This window comes from Oryza brachyantha, chromosome 9 (genome assembly GCF_000231095.2).
Source record: "Oryza brachyantha chromosome 9, ObraRS2, whole genome shotgun sequence".
Taxonomy (NCBI): Eukaryota; Viridiplantae; Streptophyta; class Magnoliopsida; order Poales; family Poaceae; genus Oryza; species Oryza brachyantha.
The window spans coordinates 5,503,813-5,516,180 of record NC_023171.2 but is presented as its reverse complement, the minus strand read 5'-3'; the positions used below and the strand labels follow the sequence as shown (position 1 = coordinate 5,516,180).

Below are 12,368 nucleotides of genomic sequence, written 5' to 3'. Positions count from 1 at the left end.
TTGTTTTATAATCAAAATTACTTTAAACATGTAATATGTTTCAGCACATTTACACTAACTTTTAACATCTATACTATTTTGTAATAAGATAAATAGTGAAACGGTATGTCTAAATGTTAAACGTCGTACCGTCGTACAGTAATAAAGTTACTCGCTAAAAGAATTTATTTAATAAAAAAATTTATCGTCCCTCTCGGTGCATGTGAATGGTAAGTCTTGACTTTGATGAACTCCCTAGTCTTTTCGTTTTTTAAATCTTAAATCTAGATTTAATTTTTAGTTTCCAGCATTAGTGATTAGATATTAAGAATATATACCTACGAATTTTATTTATAAATTATCTTTTATTTATAAATATGCTTTTTCACCGTCACCCACAGAGTATTCCGAGTCCGTTTCGTTTCGTCGTATTCATTCGGAGTTTCGGACACTGATTCACATACTCCGTCTCGGTCTCTCTGACTCGATCTGAAAGAGTCAACTAGTCATTCACCGTTTTTTTTATTAGGGTGATTGTACGTTTTTTTTAAAAAAAAACCAACGCCATATGTGCAAACACATAGTATTTCTTATACTCATTCCCAGCTATCTATAAACAAAGCTTAAAAATAAATTTAGTGAAAAAACATCAAAATTCAAAAACTCAAACTTTGACTTATAACCATAAGTTTTTATATATAATTTTTCAAGTTTTTAAAGCTAATAATTAATTAATTATGCTAATACATTGCTATGTTTTTTTTGACCACCAAAAGAACACGGTTGTAGACCTATAGGTTCCCGTTATCGGTTACGATAAGATTATCACCAATTCACCATGATCAATTGGTCCACACTAAGCTGCATTTTAGCGACATAATATGATTTATAGATAAAAAATTAGATATGTATTTTTAGCAATAAAAAAATATTGTAAAAAAGACCTCACTAATCAACCTAACAAAATTTACATTTTCGCCGGGGCTTATACTAGCTGAAAGACATGCTGATATGAACTTAGATCAAATGGAATAGTGTTTGTCGTTAGTTCGTTACAAGCAATTTCGATGGTTTGCATTTTTAAAAGAAAATCTATCTCCGTCATGTCATATCATATTTTATTCATATTTATGTTTCGTAACGAAAAATAAATTGGCCTGATATCCCAATATACTACTCATAATGTCTTTTTCATATTCCAAAACAAGAAAATAAAACGATAATACGGATGATAATAATAATAAAACGATAACACGGATGATAATAATAAAAGAACGATTATTATTATTATTATTAACCGGCGCCCAATTTCACCGCTAGTGCAGGAGTGCAAAACTTCCCTCTTTCCCCCTTCTCCTCGATTCCCCCCAAACCCTCGCTCGCTCCCTTCCTCGATCCACCCGTCGGCGATGACGCTGGGGAGCTCCGGCGCCGGATCGAGCGTCGTCGGTGAGCCACCCATCGAACCCCCCCCCCCTCTTTTCTCTCTTCTTGTTTTTCCCCCCTCTTGGTAGCCCCCTCGGATCGCGTACATGAGAGAACCACGCGCTTTTTTCGGATCTGGTTGCCTTGGGGCGGAGGATGCGGCGTTGAGGAGGGGAGTCTGGTTTGGGGGTGATCAGGCGATGCGGAGAGCATCGATTGATCTATTGGAAGTTGGTAATTGTGGCTGATATCACGTGGATGCATGTAAAAAATCATATATGTATCTGGTGATTGATGTACGGCAACATGATATGCTAGTTTGTAAATCTGGTCTTTTGTTGTAATTTTGGTATCCTGAGAGAGAATGAAGTTGCTTACTAGCTAGGAAGTGGTCCTTACGATCTCTGGCTTGGTTGTTACAAGGGGAGAACAGATGAGTGCTTGGGATCGTTATCTTGTGGACGAGAAAGCGTAACCATGGGATTAATAGCTGTAGACTTACGGTGCCAATGTATTGAGTGAAGATAGCTATGCTCTTTTGATCATGATTCCCTCACATAGCTGTTGTATAGACCCTTGCGCGGCTGTGTAAGTCTGCGATGGCTTATTTTTATTGGCTCTGTTTACTGCATGGGCATACAGGCTGTGCTTTGTTAAATCTGCGTATGGAGGTTCCGTTGCAATTTGCTTGCAGTAAGTTGGTTCTTCGTAATTTATCCTTTACTTTTCTGCTTGGAGTTAGGTTGCATTCCTGTATCTCCTTATATTTGAAGTTTTAACATAATTCCTTTTGTGTTCTATTCGCAAGTTGGAACTTTGCACCATTCAACTAATTGTGTTGATTTTGTTTTGTCTTCAACATTGTGATTTATACCACCTGAATTCATGTAAGCTGTTCACTATATTCTACTGATGAACTTTATGTGCTAACTTCCACTGTTTCTACTGTTCATTTTTGGGATGATCTACCAAAACAACGAAAGAAAATTTGTAACTCTTATACTCAATTAGGTTTTATTGGTTCATCATGCATTCCAAAATTCAGACTTGTTAACACTTGATAACACTTGACTGACAATTAGTCCAACAATACATAGTTTTAGATGTTCAGTGACACAAAGATTGTGACCATTATATTTTATTTGAATCTGTGTCATCTTGATTTTGTTATAATAATCAATACTACATTGTATAAGCAATAAAAAAAACAAAGTTCAGGTTTGAAAAACGAGTCAAACCATTTCTTACCAAAATCAAAGTGGACGGTGATCATTATCTTTAGTGTTGCCAAGTCCTATCTGAGTGTCTGTGTGATGGATCAACAATGACTAGCATAAAGTAAATTCTGATGTCTCTGTTCTATATATATGTAATTATTGGATTCAGATCACATATTTTCAATGCCTTGTAAACAGAATAATATACCCCCAGTGGCAGATAGTGAAGTTTTGTTTTGCATAACTTGAACACAAGAAAACTATGCTGCAGTGTTCTTGGCCCTTGCTGGGAGAATGTTGCTCACTGGGAGTGATAATAAATGTTATGCATTTTTGGCCCTTTTGCCTCAAGAAACAGTAATAAATAATAATGGCTGCAAGTTCACCAAATTCTAAAGATGAGATATTGACACTCCTGTTTTATTAATGTTGGTTTTAGCCAAGTTCCACAATAATTCAATCACTGATGCATGGGTATGGAAACCTCTCATATTGTTTCTAGGTTGCTTATTGTTTCCTGTTCTGTGTGGAGATATTGCATTATATAGTTCTTAATTTAAGAGGATGCACTGCATTACACCCGATGTGTTGACTAATATGTAAAATGCCTGCAGTTCCTCGGAACTTCAGGTTGCTAGAAGAGCTTGAACGTGGTGAGAAGGGCATTGGAGATGGAACAGTGAGCTATGGAATGGACGATGCAGATGACATCTATATGCGATCATGGACTGGCACCATTATTGGTCCACATAATGTGAGAGCATGAACTCTTTACTCCTGATCCACTCTCAATATATTCTTATTAATCTGGAAATCTTCTCGTGTAGTTTTTTATTGAACGTTTTCACCATCTTACTGTGGGCCTTAATTAGTTGAAAGCACTAGTTGAATGACAGCAAGATATGCGTGAAGAGGATCTGGATTTATATTTTTGTGAAGAGATACACTTTATTAGCTTTTCAACTCCCTTACATTCACACAAAAAGCAGAACTGCTACTTGCCAGTTGAAACTAACATAGTATATTAGCTAAATGCAACTTTGTTCCTCCAAGAGATGTGGAGATTTAGAGTTCAACCTTGCTCCACCTGTTGTATCGCATATATCAGATATTAACTTTGACATTCATTTACCAAATGACTATCTTCCTCGTTCTGGCAGAGTGTCCATGAGGGTCGCATATACCAGTTGAAGCTGTTCTGTGATAAGGACTATCCGGAGAAGCCACCATCTGTCCGATTTCATTCCAGAATCAACATGACATGTGTTAATCACGAGACTGGAGTGGTGCTCTTTCTTTCACTCTCCCAACCCATGTGTAGATGATGAATTTAAGTTTTTTTTTTGTGGACTATTTTTTCTAATTGATTCGGTTTATTTGGTGCTGTGGTCATGAAGGTTGACTCAAGGAGGTTTGGTGTCCTAGCAAACTGGCAGCGAGAGTACACCATGGAGACTATCCTTACCCAGCTCAAGAAGGAGATGGCAACCGCACAGAATCGCAAGTTAGTGCAACCTCCAGAAGGGACGTTCTTCTAGAGGAGTGTTACCCCCTAGCTCATCTCCAGAATTCAGATTCAACATCATCAACTTATATCATCCCCAGAATTCAGATTCAACATCATCAACTTGTATTATCTGGCTCCTGCGCTTAATTGTTTTCTAGTTCTGTTTACGCCCCTGCTCTGTGTGTACCAACAATCGAATCAACTTTGCGCCTTGTGATTCGTCGGGTGGCTGTTGATTCAGGAGATGGGTGGGATGAAAAGGGTTTCGCAAAATTGGCAGTATGAAGGATGTAAAATTAGTGACAAATGTTGTGTCAAGAAATGTGTAACTGCAGGTCCTTTATATTGCCTACATGAATATAGTGGTGCATGCTTTTCTTTCAGCCGTTGCTAGAAAATATTGTCAACTGTTCCATAGAATTTTTACTTTTGAAGTCTCTCCAGATACATGTAGGTGGTATATAGATGGTCCTCGGGCTTTTTAAGAGAGAACGAAACGTGTTTGCAAACGAAAAATAATTTATGAATAAATCTTTTATATATGTGTCTCAGTGATTTTAAAATAAAATATGTAAAAAAATCCCAAAATAAAGTTAAAACTTTTGGTTTATAAGCATAAAAAGAAAGGAAAAGTAGCAGGTAGCTTCAGCTTGAGCTGAAAGGTATTTAGATCTGAGCCCAACTTGGTAAACATTACATATATTCCATTAAATAATTTTTGCGAGTTTCCGACAATTGTTGCCATATCGTATGATCTTTACGTACGCAGAACGGCAGAAAGCTGAATTGGGAAAAAGGAAAAGTATCATGATCAAACAAGGTAAATTTATGATGCGTATGCATTAGTAATCATATCAATGCTGTTTTATCAATGTGCTCATGTAAACCAAATAGTAAAAAGGAAAAATGGTATTGTTCAACAGTTCAAGGATAGGCTTGCGGTATACCAGTACAACAAAGCTGGTGCAGATAGGCAATTTAGTCCTTGAGGTTCTTTATGAACATTACTGATCTAAAAAAGAGAACTTTAACAATCACTATTCACTACATCCATGAGTCTGCCTTCTACTTTACTCAAGCAAAACCCTGGTTGTGCCAACCAAAGGAAAGAACCCACCATCACCTATAACAGAGTGTTCCGGAAAGCGGAAATTAGCCTCGGCGACAACAGGAGGACAAACGCCAAGATGGAGCCGAAGAACATCTTGCTCAGGTAGTGCATGAGGTCCATGTCAGAATCACTTTCATCCGCCTTCTTGGTTACAATCGCCGAAGCGGAGGGCAGGGCTTCCACCACAGCATCAGCAAGGTCAGAGATGAAGGATGAGGTGCACCCAAGAGCTGGAACCCTTCCCCAGTTCTCGATGCCCGATTCTAGAGCCAGTTCCTTGTACTCCATGTCAATTTCTTCCAAGGTTTCGATGTGCTCGCTCACAAAGCTGGTTTATGATGAATTGGTTAGGAATAAAAGGTAATCACAAGGTGATATATTAAAGTGAATGCAAAACTTCAACACATCATACTTGAATGCTTAAAGGAATGAATATAAAAGTTGGAGCTTCCAGTTTAACATTATAAGTACTTTTGATGAAATAAGAAAATCAATCAACTATCCAGTAAGAACGAGCAAGAAAAAAAACACAAAACACAAAAGCATAAGGAATGAAGTCCATACAGGATACCCTGCCATTTTGTCACTAATAAAATGAGAATCATATGGAACGAATTTTCCACATTACAATTGTTTTATACAAGAAAATATTACTGGAGAACAACAATTGTGCATCAAGTGATTAGTGCAGACAGAAGATTAAATTATAATCAAGAGATACAAGTTTATCTTCTTGTTCTTATGGAAATGCAAATGCAAGGAAAAAGCTAAGCTAAAATATGTGCAGTTATGTTTACCTTACTGGAACAGCCAGGAGGCTCTTTACACCCTGTTGACCGAGTTCAACTAGAACTTCATCAGTATACGGCTTAAGCCACTGAACTGGCCCAACTCGACTCTGTCATGTATGCAAAAAGGTTAATGATGTGTTAACCACTGAAGCAAAGGTAGACAACACAACTGTACTAGATAGTGAAAGTTTGGTTGCTACCTTCAAAGTGAAAATGGCAAAAACAAAGGTGATATGATCGCTTTAATATACTTAAAATATCCTAAGACGCTTTCCTTATTCAAAACAAAATGGTTCATAAGACAGGTATTAATCTCTATACCTGGTAAGCCAGAGTATGGCTGTTTAAGATTCCTCTGGATCTTAACTCTCCCATGATCAAAGCAATGCAGTCCTCCATCTGATCTTTGTAAGGATCTCCAGCATCTGTAACATATGTAAGCGGTACTCCATGGGCACTGAAGAATATCATAACCTGAAATTACAAATTTGCAATCATGATTAGTATCAGACTTATATCTCTGTCTATTCAGTTTCTAATTTTCCACCATAAATCATCCAACAATTGCATGCAACAAAAAAAACACTCCTTGCATTATAGAACAAATGCCATTTTAGACATGAGCTTACTAAGTGGGATTTTGAACATCAGCACGGTCCTCAAAATCCAAATTCGACAACAGATTTCTATCATAATATATACTTCTAGGACTCAATAAAATTACAATATTGTGAAAATAATTTTCTAAGATATAATTCAAGACACGACTGTCATGTGTCAAATGTTTAGAGAGTATTGGAATCCAAAAATTAAGAAAGTTTGACTGTATGTATCCACTAAAATTATTCTTGTGACTAGAAGGAAAAACATGATTTTCATAATTCATATGTTCAGTACAAATATAACTAGCATTGGATAGTCAAAAATACAGGTGGCAGGTATGCACAACTGGTCAAACCTCTTCAGGATTGGAAAAAATTGATAATTCCTTTTCAATTAAGTCAGCCATTGATTTCACATAACCGTCACGTTGGTACCATGATTCGATAATGGAAATTGGCAATCCAGCAAAATATGAATCCTCCCTGCATGATGCAGCATAGAAATATTTAAGGATCTACAGCATCTGGAAGATTAGAATTTAAAGATCTACCAAATAAGAAAGATGACTAGATGACAATTCAAATGAGAAAGCAAGTGCCTACCTGACAACATTTTGGAGAACGCGGATGCTTGATCCACTTGTTGATATGGAGTACTGAGGGTACAATGGAAGAACAACAAGCTTTGTAATCCTATCCTTCTTAATCTATGATCAACCAAAGAATAGAAACGGTTACAATCAATTGAAAACTACTGGTTAGAAACTATGGTACAGCAGAGATGTCTTGTTTACAATGCAGTATATGCTGCTGAATACTCAACAGCATATCAAAAGAAAATATATAAACAACATAGAGAAAAGAAATTACTATATCTATGTGAAAATAAAAAGAAAGTAATAACAGATAATATCTAAGTGATGGTTGCAAGAAAAATAACATTGCAGATTGTAGTAATTTCCAGGGAAAATAAAACAAAGAAAAGGGCGACACAAGATAGTTCCAGTTGCCAACTTAATGTAAATTGCACCTTGACCTTCCTTGGAGAAGATAAGGGAGTTTGACCCCGTTCATTTGTCCACAAATATAAGGGATTTTGAGGTGATGCTAAAATACATAAAGTGAGAGGTTTGGGGATTGAATGTACAATTGATGTGATGTCTGTTGTACCTTTTCTTCTCGGGATCTCAAAATCCCATATATTTCTGGACAAATGGAAGGGCTCAAAAATCCCTTATATTTGTGGATGGGAGGAATGGAGGATTACCAAAAAATGAAAAGAACTCCTAGAAGCAAAAATTTTCACCTGATCAATGGCTTCTTCTGTAAAAGGGTACCAGTATCGCATTCCAACATATATATTTGCATGCAAATTCTTCTTTTTCAGTGCAACCTTCAAAGCATTTGCCTGAAACACATTCAACCGAGTGAGGAGTGTGAACCATAATTTTTTTTCCCATACTACAACCTATGAGTAGGGCAAATCTAATTTACGATTAAGCTGATAATTTCTTTTATAATGGCAAGCTCACAAATCACAGTCAAATAACAGGACTTATGTAAACTATAAGAAGGATAAGTTTCAAACATGATTAGGATGGCAAGATTTTACCTGCTCATCAGTAATTTTCCGCAAAGGTGAACCTCCACCGATTGAAGCATACCCGTCCTTACTCTTTGGAGCTCTAAAAGTAGAGATAAGCTTGGCCAATGGTCTTTGAAGAAACCTGAACAACCTTGGCAATCGAATGATATCCTGAGCAGTATAAATATAAGTAAATCAGTCACATGAAATGTGCTTTCTATGGCCAACAATGTGACATACCGAATAAGAAATAGAGACATTCTGAATGGAGACATTCATATCATATTGACATGACATAATACTTGCATGGATTTACAGGGGGAAAAAACTTGATTTTTTTGGTTAGATAAACATATATGATAAAATCAAGTTGACAACTTTTGAATTGGTGGATCAATTGTCTGATATACTAAAATGAACCATTTTAGAACACTTAATACTAAAACAAACCATTTTAGAACACTTAAAGGAACCCATCCATACAAATATACAAGGAGTCAAAACTGCCAAATAGCACTGATAAATTGGCTACAAATGGTTATAAACAAGTCAAAATTAAACGGGAATCAAAATTATAAGCATGTAGTGTAATCACTTACTGGGTCAGCGAACAGGTTGAATAAAAATGGTTGAACATCATCCAGTGTCTCTGGGCCACCAAGGTTTAGCAAGAGTACTCCAACCTTTTCTTCAGTAGCATGCGAAGAAACAGATATGACCTTTTCATCAAAAGTATTATATACATCTGCCAAGGTAGACCTCAGAGAAAGATTCTGTCGCTGCTTAAGCACTGGACTTCTGTTAACAAGACAAGAAGATCCACTTGCAGCTAATTGTGAGGGTTTAACATTCCTGCGTGAGTTTTGCTCATATTTGGTGGAAACGAGATTTGTAGAACTGGAGTGACTGGACGACCTGTCATTGGTATCAGTTATCGAAGTTAATACAAACATAATGCTACTCATAGAGAAACAGATTCAACACATATCCGAAAATAAAATCAGCAGACATAGGAAAAAAATTTGTAAGGAATTGCATGTTCATGAGATCGAAATATCTGACTGGTCCATGGATACATTAAAATAATTGAACTAAAATAAAAACACAGCACCATTTCGGCTAAACACTAGTACTACGAAAAAAGTTCTTTTTACTCCCCCGAACTAATTGATGGAATCACTTAACTCCTTAAACTATTTTTTGGCTCATTTCAACCCCTAAACGACTGAAAATAGTTCACTTCACTACTTAATAACATTTCTCTTTGTTGCTATTGTAGTATTGTTAATACAAGTTGTGTTTTAAGCTGAATTATTTTAGAACCATAGATAACACCATTATCAAAATTTTAAAATATTTTCATCTTTTTCATGACTATTTGCTTGAACTTTAAAATATTGTTGTTTCAATCAATCTAAGGTGCTTCCAACCTATGTAACAATCTGAAAATTTCTAAAAAAAATGGTGAGACATAAGTTGCGATGTATCATCCTAACAAAATTGCAGTGCAAACTATGACTAATATAGAGAAGCGAAAAATAGAAGTAGCGCTAGAGAGTAAAGTGAACTGTTTTCAACCGTTCAAGGTGTAAAATAAGCCAAAAAATAGTTTAGGGGGGCTAAATGCTTCATTAAGATAATCATGTCTTCTTTTGGAGGACGAAAGATAGAAGATTATCTGGTTTTTTTAACAACTATTCAATATTATAAACGTTGAAACTACTTACTATAGAATTGAAAAATGTACTGAACAATGGTGAGATGATGAACTTATGTATATAAACTTTTGTAAAAAAAAAATACATTGTTTAGCAGTTTCTGCAAAAGCTGAGGAAAAGAACACAGCCCTAGTACTACCTATCATGGTGATTCGATATGATACATGGCAGACGAATTCAATTCTGAATATAATTTGCTTTCTGCTGAAAAAAATCGTGTCGAATCATCACATGAACCAAAAAACAAAAATCTCTAGCGATACAAACATCAGGGGTGGAAAAAAAAACCCAGACCCAGGTGAGCCAAGTAAGATCTAGTCCGCACCATGACCAAACCCTCCGTGGAGATTAACTAGATTAGATCGCAGATCGCAAGGGGGGGGGGGATCACTTTGAGACGAAGAAGAACCGCTCACCTGGAGGAGCCCCCCTTCCCGAGGAAGCGCGCAGAGCAGTCGAGATGAAGAGCCCCGGAGCAGCGGGCGCACTCCATGACCACCCTGGGAGGGGAGGGGAGAGGAGAGGAGAGATCCGAGGAGAGAGAGAGAGAGTTCCAGGAATGGTGGTGTCCCGACGACTACACTGCCACGTCTTCTTTCTTCCTTCCTTCCGCCTTGCCTTGGGGTTGGGGGTCAAAAGTGGCAGCTTCCTTCCAAGTTGGGTTGGGCGGGTCGTAGCCGGGTTGAACAAGGGCTCCGAAATTTATCTCCCGACCTGCCACGAAAATGAAAATCCTCCCTCGTCTTCACCAGGGTTTTTCAGAGGCCCTCCAAATCGGTCTGGCACGGAGCCACGATAATCGCTCAAAAATCACATGAATTCAAATTTAAAAATTCAAACAAAATCATAACGGTTTTGACCACCATATCGTACGGTTGCCTTTGGCATGACCTTTGCTAATAGTTCAACAAATTAGCAATTAAGAACACATATAACAATCACAAATTCACAATTTATGATATGAAATGAGCATGCATATTATAAGGAAGTTGGTAGCCATAATATATTAATGTTCACAACAATAATCTAGTAAAGTCCACAATGACCAGAGGCTCAGGTCTACAATCATAACATAAAGTCTGTCATACAAATATAGTAAAGTACACTGGTCATGCAAACAAATGGGGAAATGGACAGAGATTTTGGACCATTTCATCGGTCGTGTTATTCTCCCTAATGGATCAAGTTGGGCCAGATGCGCTGTGCAAAAAAAACATATTTTTCTCCAATCAACTCAAGTCGTCTTTTCTCAAAGGTACGAATGATACATTGAGTTTTTTTTTGAAAATTATTCACATCTAAGCTCACTAAATACATATCTAGCACCTTGTTTTTTTCTTAATTTTTCATCAAAATTTTTCAAATTTTTTGAATGCGGACGGTTTTTCTCGGAGCGAACCGCCCAAAAACCGTTATCGGTTCTCGGCGGAGTCCTCGATTATCACGATAATCGTCGCGACTATCGCGATAAGTAAAAACCCTGGTCCTGACCATGATGGACCCCCGCACCTGAACGGCCTCGTCGCCCCCGAGAAACACTGCACGAAAGAAAGGAAGAGAATCACCGTCGGCGGAGAGCGGATGGAGACGCCAGCCGCCACGCCACCCTACCGTGGCACATGCCTGCCGCCCTGCCGCCTCGCCGCCTGGCTGCCCAGCATATCCGCTACCGAGCTGCCGCCGGGCAGCCACCCCGCCGTCAAGAGATTCGCCGCTCGGTGTGCCGCCCCGCCGCTGCGCACCACCAGAGTTGCAATTTTGACATTTTGGTCCTTTGAAAAACTTATTTTATAAATAGACGCCTAAAAAAACTTATTACACAAATGAATCTTTTTTACCGCGCCAACATCATTAGCATCGTCGTTGTATAGGACCGGCCACATGAACACAACATTATCACTTGGAGGATGACGCCAATGTCAATGGTGCCATCCTATACAACGACGACGCCAATAACGTTGGTGCGGTCAAAAAGGTCTATCTATGCAATAAGTTTTTCAGAGATCTATATGTAAAATAAGTTTTTCAAAAGAACCAAAATGTCAAAATTTCAGCCATCGGAGAGAGAGAGGGAGAGGGAAGCAGGTGAGATTGAGAGAGAGGAGTTGGTGAGAGTGAGAGAGAAGCTGAATTTTTCTATTTATTAAATAATTTATAAAACTATATTCTCATTTACAAAATTTACAAATCTAACATCTCGCCACCTTCCTAGAGGGCGGAATCCCCGCCACTAGGGATGGCCGCCGACGGCACCTAGGCATTTTTGCCGTTTGGTCCCTAGCAGGTAGGGACGACCGTTGACAACACTTGAGCTTTTTTTGCAGTTTGGTCCCTTGCAGCAAAATGCAAAATAAAAAAAGAAAACGTGCACCCCCGGGAACGGTAACAAAAAAAAAGCTAATATACTTCTAAGGTTCGACATCTACTCTTCAA

The 12,368-nt window shown here is 37.9% G+C and overlaps 2 protein-coding genes across 2 annotated transcripts; one reads left to right on the top strand and one right to left on the bottom strand.

Annotated features, from left to right (window-relative positions):
- Window positions 1–1,288: 1,288 nt before the first annotated feature.
- On the top strand, window positions 1,289–4,511 carry LOC102703059 (ubiquitin-conjugating enzyme E2 variant 1C-like). Its single transcript, XM_006660447.2, has 4 exons — window positions 1,289–1,428; window positions 3,236–3,375; window positions 3,782–3,907; window positions 4,019–4,511. Exons 1-4 carry the CDS (start codon window positions 1,389–1,391, stop codon window positions 4,157–4,159), a joined length of 447 nt encoding a protein of 148 aa, XP_006660510.1. The 5' UTR covers window positions 1,289–1,388; the 3' UTR covers window positions 4,160–4,511.
- A 431-nt stretch (window positions 4,512–4,942) lies between these two features.
- On the bottom strand, window positions 4,943–10,564 carry LOC102701577 (ferrochelatase-1, chloroplastic). The gene is made up of 9 exons (XM_006661027.3): window positions 10,352–10,564; window positions 8,817–9,132; window positions 8,245–8,388; window positions 7,939–8,040; window positions 7,236–7,339; window positions 6,989–7,115; window positions 6,352–6,504; window positions 6,037–6,137; window positions 4,943–5,567 (listed from the first exon to the last, which is right to left on the bottom strand). Exons 1-9 carry the CDS (start codon window positions 10,426–10,428, stop codon window positions 5,252–5,254), a joined length of 1,440 nt encoding a protein of 479 aa, XP_006661090.1. The 5' UTR covers window positions 10,429–10,564; the 3' UTR covers window positions 4,943–5,251.
- Between the last annotated feature and the right edge of the window lie 1,804 nt (window positions 10,565–12,368).